This window comes from Schistocerca cancellata, chromosome 2 (assembly GCF_023864275.1).
Source record: "Schistocerca cancellata isolate TAMUIC-IGC-003103 chromosome 2, iqSchCanc2.1, whole genome shotgun sequence".
NCBI lineage: Eukaryota > Metazoa > Arthropoda > Insecta > Orthoptera > Acrididae > Schistocerca > Schistocerca cancellata.
Genome location: NC_064627.1, coordinates 869,454,712 through 869,463,694, shown reverse-complemented (window position 1 = coordinate 869,463,694; position 8,983 = coordinate 869,454,712). Strand labels below are relative to the sequence as shown.

General features: G+C 37.1%; 1 protein-coding gene across 4 annotated transcripts in view; it reads right to left on the bottom strand.

Moving 5' to 3' along the window:
* Positions 1 to 5,047: 5,047 nt before the first annotated feature.
* The window catches only part of LOC126162821 (tRNA-uridine aminocarboxypropyltransferase 1), a 32,345-nt gene continuing 28,409 nt past the window's right edge, over positions 5,048 to 8,983 (bottom strand). For all 4 annotated transcript variants that reach the window (XM_049919568.1, XM_049919569.1, XM_049919570.1 and 1 more), the window contains exon 5: positions 5,048 to 7,361. In XM_049919568.1, the coding sequence (XP_049775525.1) occupies positions 7,114 to 7,361 (248 nt within the window). In that variant the 3' untranslated portion in view covers positions 5,048 to 7,113. The remainder of the gene's footprint in view (positions 7,362 to 8,983) is intronic.

Genomic DNA, 8,983 nt, shown 5'->3' with positions numbered 1-8,983 from the left:
CCCTGATTTCCAGACAAGTTTTAGGATTTTTCCCTGACAGATTTTTAAGATCTCAAGGATAAGTTAAGATGTAAGTTGACAATCTGTCTTTGCAGCTACAGTACAAGAAACAACAGTGCAAACGAGGAAATATCTAAAACAACTTGCAAGCAGATGGCGTTTGCAGATGTGAGCAAAAATCTTAGGTACTAACATCAACATCTTTCACAATTAACTGTTCGTAGATGGAGAAAGCAAGCCAAATGGAATGTGTGTTTCATTAAGATCACTTATGTTATTTTATTTCAATAAAATGAAACACATTTGGTGAAAAAAATGCACCTTTCCTTGGAGTTGCGAGTCAGATTTAAAATACCTTCCCGATTTCAGAAATAATCTCAGAAAAATAGTAGACCTCTTGAAAGAAGTGTGTAAGGCGGGTAAGAATTCTGTAAACCAACACTGTAGGTGACTGCCAATAAAATGTTGCATCTACTATGTTCGTTATTATCGGTTATTATCCCCTATGTTATATCTATTATTTTACAGGTATTATGTGATTTTTCTTTTGAGAAATATGTGATTAACTAGTGTACAAACCACCAGCAACTAACACAGTTTTCTTCTTCTTACTGTCCTTATTTTCTAATACATAAACTACTTTTGATGCATTACGCCACACACAATCAGACCTGGCCTGTGGGCAGATCGCCGAGATTAGATCCAAAGGGCAGGGCCTTCACATTAGTGGGAACCGAATAGCTTCTGATCGGCAGGCCCAGTCCATTATAGATACCTTCAGAAATGGCCTGTGGTTTTGGCCCATCGCAGAAATCCACTCATGTGGCCTGCCATTCATGGGCCATAGACAGCAAGTCAATTAAATGAGACCACGGTGATCAATCCATGCAACAGATTACTTTTTAAAAAACTCTGAAAATCAAAAATAATGAGCATTGATAGCAACTCACCATAAAGATGATTGCTGAGCCACAGACAGGCACATAGAAAAGACAATTATCCTCACACAACTAAATTTTCAGCCATAGCTTTTGTCACAAAACGAGAGCACCCAAACATTCATACAATCACTGACACAAATCATGCACACACAACACCTGTCTAAGGCTACTGTGTCTATAGTCTGTGAGAATTAGATCCAAACAAACCACTCTTCAAGCCTCTCGTTGGCAGCTGCTAGGCTAGCAACAAGAAATGGTGACAGCACTGACTGCAAGCTGAGGGGAGTAGTAGGAGGGGGATAAGCAGTGGTAATGAGAGAGTAGGAAAGCAGCACGTTCTCAGCTGCACCCAGCCAGTGACGATGCATGACACCTCAGTAAACAAACCATTTCATCTACTGAGGCAAAAACAAGATTTTTCCAGTGCTTTTTTGAAATTTCACTGATGTGTTTGAAATTCTGATATTCCCTGATTTATAGAACCTGTGGCACCCCTGGTATTATCCGCTGTTAATTGTGCTACCTTTTCTACAATATGTTTACAGCTTCCAGCTCTGATACATCTCGAATCTCTGGTTCTGTCGAAGCTTTGTCCTTGATGACACTCATTATGAGGACTAATATTCACAAGACAAGAAGACAAAATACACTAACTCAATTCTTATGTCTAATCATGTTTCATCTCAACTCCCAGTATTGCCTAGCCATATGCCTCCATTGTTTACATGTATAACATTTTACTGGAACTGACCAAGCAAAGTGGTGTAGCAGACAGCACACTGGACTCGTGTTCAGGACAATGACGGGTCAAACCCGTGTCTGTCAATCCTGATTTAGGTTTTCCATGATTTCCCTATATCACTTCAGGCAAATGCTGGGATGGCTACTTTGAAAGGGAACAGCCCATTTCCCCATCTTTCCCTAGTCCGATGACCTAACTTTTTGGTCCCTCTCCCCATCTCGACCAACTGTGGCGAAACAAGCATTGTGTCATTTGAGAGATACAGAGGCAAGCGAGCATGCCGGCACTTACCCCAGTTCACTGCTACTAATGCCACGTCATCATAGCACACCTGCGTGTAGCATACAAAGTATTGTGCCATAATCTAAGAATGAAATTAAAAATTAAAGTTGCTTTTCCAAACTTTGTTTAAATTGTCAAATCAGAGTGATCAGATAAATATATTTCCCTAAATACATCATTTAAAAAGAGAGAGAGAGAGAGAGAGAGAGAGAGAGAGAGAGAGAGAGAAGAAGAAGAAGAAAGTGGTGCTAAATAATAAAGTAACAAAACCAAAATAGTTCAGAATGTGCAAATGTACGTAAAACTCAACTGTTACAAGTATCAACTTTATCAGAACAATATTTTGGTCAAAATCGAAGTTTTTACGAAAAATTGAAGGCGCTGAATATTAGACTTAGAAATATAAAAATTCGTATGAGGATTCAGTTCGATATAAAAGCATCAACTATGTGACCCCATTAAGATACCTCTAATGGTTTTCAAGTAATTTACTAAAAACTAAATTTTAAACAAAAATGTCCTTATTGTAGTAAATTATCAGATATATAAATGATACATGGTTCCGACTACAGCACTTGATTAATGAATAATGAAGATAGAACAAGTTTCAAGACTTTGATGTAAATAACAATCAATACAAGATCTCTTAAAGATGGAGCTCAGAGGTCACGTTCTACTGTCAGTTCCACTCTAAAACTTCTGGACAGCTAAGTTTACATGTACGCGAGCTTAACCTTTTTCTGTGATTAAAGCCTACATAACTACATTCATACAAAAATTACAAAGATTCTAAATTGATACACAACAGTGTTGTAAAATGATGTGTGTCTAAGAAAGCGGCCATTTAGATGCTACTACTTGGGGATAGAGCGGATGATGGTAGATGTTCCCTTCGGCCGTCCACTGCGCCCATATATAAATACGGCCAGATAGGCAGTGACTTGACTTCACTTCACACCCAGCTTTCAATCGGTAGGCATCTGTCAAATGCCGGCTTATGCGCTGCGCTGCCTCGGATGATGTCACAGTTATGCTGCTGTGAAACACACGTTTTTGGTTCAAATAGGAAGGAAACTTGCGAAACTGTACTCTGTCCTGGACCGCTTAGATTTCACGAAAGTAACTGTTTGTGTGCCACCCATAATGTTAACAAAACTGCGTGGCAAATAGTGAAATAATTTTTCCACCTTTGTGGATTATTTTAAGTCAGGACGAAAGACCATTTTATGGGAACTTACCATAGAGGTCACCTCTGAACTACTCATAGTGCTGTTTATGACATAATCATCATCATCATTTTATTATTATTATTATTATTATTATTATTATTATTATTATTACGTTGTGCGCGTGAAATTTTCTTAAACATAACTGAATCAGTTAGAACTCAAAACTTTTATTTCTAACTATAATTCCTGATCCCACGGAGTAAACAGAGAGTAGAAACATTTCTTTCAAGGAACAAAAGAAGAATGTCAACTTGTAGACTGGAAACTACGGTCAGTATGTTCTCCATACCTTTCTGGCTTACCACAAAAATAGTTTTCAGGCTCTTGTCAGCAGACGGTGCCGTCACTCCACACAATCAACCAAACGGAACTGATTCCATACATGACGCTGAATGAACCTCAAGGCTGCTCTGTGCACATCTAACAGGCACAAACCAATCATGACATCCATTACCTCTAAAACTAGACAAATCCACTGGTTCTTTATTAGCAATAAAAACTACTTTAGAAAATTCATGACCATCAAACTTCTTCTCTGTGACCAAAACACAATTTTTTGACTAACTGTACTGTAGGCTGTAGGTTCAGACATTGTCCTAAGAAGGTGACATCAATGTACTGACATCTGTGTTAAATGACCCTTGGACTGTCACTTCTGAAGAGTGAAATGAGATGTCAGGGCATCAGAAGATTTATTCCATTAATTTCTCTATTCTGGTCCTCAGCCACAGTACATCAGGAACATTTCAGTGAAGGCATCAGTTGGCTCTCATGCAAAACAATAGACATCCAGCACTGCTGACAACACAAAAAACGGGGCCGAGTGTGGCGTCATTTGAATGCCATTGTCAGCAACGTCTCCAGCTGCAACTGTGAAGACAGCACGGCGATGCAGCGGATCATGCCCATGAACTTCCTCCAACGATTGGGTGGCACCCTCGTGACTCAGGGCAGACTGCCCTGTCTTATGGTTGAACAGCGGACCCCATACTGCATTCTGCGATGTCGTTCAAATGTCATTGGCTTACAGTGTAGGCTGTGATATTGAGACTAGAATCACTCAGGTCATGAAAGGCTGAGTACTTATACGCTCCAGACTATGTTCGTTTAGGGCTTAAGGCGTGTACCCGAAACACTTCCAATGGTTTATATGCTACATAGTGGTATAGGATACCCCAGCCATTCACCTTATGGTGACTTGCAAAGTATGTATGCAAATATCAATGTAGAGACAACTAACATAGGAAATTTACTCCCAACTATTTTTGTATGCAAACTGTAGGATTTGTGAGCCAAATATAACCAACAATGGATGCAGGATAGCACTGGATTTGAGAGAGAGAGAGAGAGAGAGAGAGAGAGAGAGAGAGAGAGAGAGAGAACGAGCGCTCTCATGTGCATGTGGTCACGTACACATGCGTGTGCATGTGTTTTCTCTCTAAGCTAGGAAAAGGTTTTGTCCAGAAGCTACAGGAATTTTCAGTCAGGTTTACACTCCTGTCGACAACTCAATGCCTCTAATACCCAATGATCCTATATTATTTACATTCTACCAGAACTCTCCATTACCAAATTTCACCATCTTTTTTATTTTTGTCTGTCAATTCTGCAAAAGGTATTCATACTGGGAAGAAATATACTCTTTCCTTCTGTCTTAGATATTGTGGATTTTACTTTTTCTCTCATTTCCAGTTAGAGTGCATCTTTTTATAACAAAAATCTTTACACTTAACTAAATTGAAATAACCACTGGAAAAAGCCTACTTACTCAAAATGCATGCAAATGAACATAAAAACAGAAACACTAACTTTCAAATCCAAGGATCCTTTCTTCCATGTGACAAGAGAGAGAGTTTCCTATTCCCATTTTATTACAGTTGCCTTTTCAACTTTACTACACTGAAATTATATAATGTGTTCACAACAACAAAAATTACAAACTATTACATAGTAGCAGAGATCAGCATAGTATGTACAAATTATACAATCAATTTTATATTCATTCATATTAGGGAGTAGTTCACAAAGCTACTTAAATCCAACATACAAACAAGAAATAAGTGCAGACCTAACACACACATACATCACAACATAACAGAGAATAAGATCATGACAGTTACTATGCAGAATTAAATTTAACACTTCAAGCAGCAATTCAATAAACAGTCAAATTAAAATAGTAAATGCAAAACTATTAAAATAGGTCACAAATGCATAACAATCATGACAGTACATGCACACATTTTCAACAAATGACAATAAATACTTGGCGTGACTAATATAAAACCAAAGTCAAAAATAAAAATTACAGATACAAGAAGAACTTCTCCTTAACAGGAATAATGGGTAAGTAGAACAGCATAACACAAAATGATACGGCACTCGGTCTCCAATTTATGTGATTATACTGGGGAGATGATCTTCTACATCATTATATTTCTAATATCTAATACTTGTGAGCTATATCAGACACAAGACATCAATTAATTTCCAAATAACTTGTGATACATAACAATAACTTTACTCACAAACAATAATGCCAAAGACTGGAGGTATGAAGATGAATTTAAAAAGTGAATAACTCTCAGATGGCATTGTTCAGACAAAATTTCACTGTTGGTTGTGGTCTGCCTGTGGATAAAGTAAAACTTGGAAGACAGTTTTACAATCTGGAATTTTTATTTGCACTTCCTGCATCTCTTGAACTCTAAAGTATTAACAAACAAGAAGGAGGTGGGCACAATTATCTCTTCCCTTCATTTTATTTTTGGTAACAGAGTTGTCTTTACAAGTCAAAGTATAAATATTATAAATAATTAAAAAGGAAGATAAAAGTTTATTTCCAGCATTACTTGAGGACGAAGAGGAGTTTCTGCTTATAAATCATGGGAAAGAGATCAACTAAAATAAAACACACTTGACAGACACAACTTAGAAAACATAATTAAATTTCTAACTTCCTGATTTCAAAACATCCTCCATTATGAGAAATAAAATAGAAAATGGGAGAAAGCACACAAAATTCATTTAAGAGTTGAAACAAGTACCCAAGGTTTTGCCTTCATGATCAATAGGATGTTCAGGAGCATGGCATTTGGTTTTACTGCAGAAGACAGTTCACCTGAGAGCACTCATTCTTCAATTTTCCTCCTCCTCCCTAATGTTTTGCATCTAACTAGCTGATTTTAACTTCTGTCAACTTTTTCACCCTGTAATTTCTTGACATATTCATCACTGGTAACTAATTGCCAATACTACCTATCTGATCCTCAGCTATTAATCCATTGTTATTCTGTTGCCTTGCATCTTGTGTGTGTCTCGTTCCTGTGTGAGGAGTGACTACTACTTTTTTCCAGCACTGTAAATACTGGCATTTATTATTTCTTTATTTTTCTTTCAACTCTCAAAGTAATGTCTTAAAATTTCTGGAAACTACTGATTCAACTACATTTTCTAATTAGCATGCCTATCAACCAAACTGTAACTGTTCCGGTTTTCTTCAACTGTTCAGCACACACACCTCACCAGTGCCAAATACTGTTAAGGAATTAATTCTGACACATTCAGATGACACATACCACAAAGGAATCCACTGCAATGGGACACTAATTCCAGAAAAATCCAAGCTGAGTCTCCTCAACAACCATCTCATAGTTTATATAACTGTCATTCCACTTACTCCTATACCTATGCCTAAACTCACTATGGCAATGTGTCTTTCATCCGTTAGTTCCTTACTGGTTCACCATACCACACAATGAAGCAGAAACCAATCCCTGCATGTAGATTTTTAACCTAATGTGAAGCCACCAAAGCATAAAAGAAGTTTAAGTATCTCTTACTCCCTTTAGCTGCAAGCTAAAGATTGGGTTTTAAAAATAGAGCAGTAGAACAGCTGAAATGGTTTTATACAAAATTATTACTTTATTGGTCTTTTGTACGCACGTAAATCTCGGTTTGGATAAAGGCTATGTATTTTGCTATACATGTATCTAAAGAAGAATAAAAGACTATCAAATTCTCCATCATATGAAGAGCTACTGGCAATCACTAGCTCTACAAGGAATTGATGTATGGCCTCCACTGTTGCCAGATACCATCGTGGACTTCCCTTCTGATGGCGCCAAAACTGTGACAGCCTCGATTGAAGAATTACACATGGCAGTGCTGAAACAAAAATTTAAAACACTATAACATTAGTCACGAAAAAACCCAGCTGGTGATAATTATATTCAACTTCCCAAGCTTTTTATAAATATGAGATTGGCTGTGACCAATTCATCTATTTCAAATCAACTGCTTCAGAAAAAAATTGTTCTGTTCACCATAACCTAAATTCTACATGATAAAAGTTGCTCCTATTGCAACGTAACAGGCGCTTTTTGTCACTAGATAAAACTGTGCTTTAAAGTATCCATTGCTATCCATATCAATGCTTTCTCTTATATTTACTTTGTCAGCTTTGTTTGTGTGTTCCAAGCTTTCCTATTTCGTTTGTCTTTCAGAAATTATCCCCAGCTCTGCTACCATATACTGAAAGTCAGAACCACATATTACTCACATCGACATAATAAGATTTGTGGGGGATGGCTTCAGTCAACAAATCCTGCAAAGCCTGGTAAGAAATTACAACCCAACTTGTTTTTGACACTTTTTTAGAGAAGCCTACTTTGAAGCAAGTGATGTATCTCAATTGATGCAGGAGATTAAAATACCTCGCTTCTGATTACCTGTTTCACTTTAAAGATAATGTTTTAATTAGCACCAATTAATTAAAACAATGATAAAGACATATCAATAACTTTTATAATGCTCTGCCATGACAAACTCCAATTAAAGTTGTGTAATCCTCTCATCAAATAGAAATGTATTATGTGCATCACAATAACATTGTTTGATTTTTATTCTGGCACCTTTCTAGTATTTTTTGTTTTATTATGTTTTAGTCTGTTCACCCCTTTTGATCCAGTTCAATCGAAACATTATAAACACAACTTCCCTGTGACCAGAACCAGCAATTTGTGAGGGATTCCCAATGTCATTTGGAGGCACTTGTACTATCTGTATTATTAGCCATCAATATAGCTTAAATTTATATAATACTTAATTCCAATCATAAGACAGTCATAATCATCCATTACAGTAAATTTTACAATATCACCATGACCTTTAATCCAAATACACAACATATCACCAGGACTTAATTTACATGTTCAGTTTGAACAGATGCAAAATTTCTTATCAACAGCGACAGGTGCACTAGCAGAGACAGAAAAAACCAAACAGTCTCGGACAATATCACTGTCTTATAGGCAACAACATCTTGAAGAGGCAAATTTTCTAAAGCTTGAATTCCTTATGTATTATTCTTGTGAATAGGAACTACAGCTAGGGTAATGAAATTTTGATGACAATGAACATCATCAATGGAATTTAAAGTGAAGGCAACTTACAACTGCAACGAAATGTGTGACAAGCAAATAGCTATTAATCTTTACAACTTTTTTTGTAGATGTTTTTTGTAGATGTTAGGACACCACCTGTACACATGGTGTACTGTAACATGTTGTGGCATCTCAGCAATTGAGCTGTTATGTGACCAAGACTGTTTATATAGCAGCGCATCTACTGGCTGATGCAATCGAGCTTACAATGCACGGGAGAGTTCTCCACAGCAGCAGCTACGTAAGTTTAGACCCGCTGCTGCCTTGGTGCACTTTTCTCAGCTCCAGGACAGTGCGTTGCAACAGCTTACGCTACTATCAGATACATAACAGCTCATTTGCCAA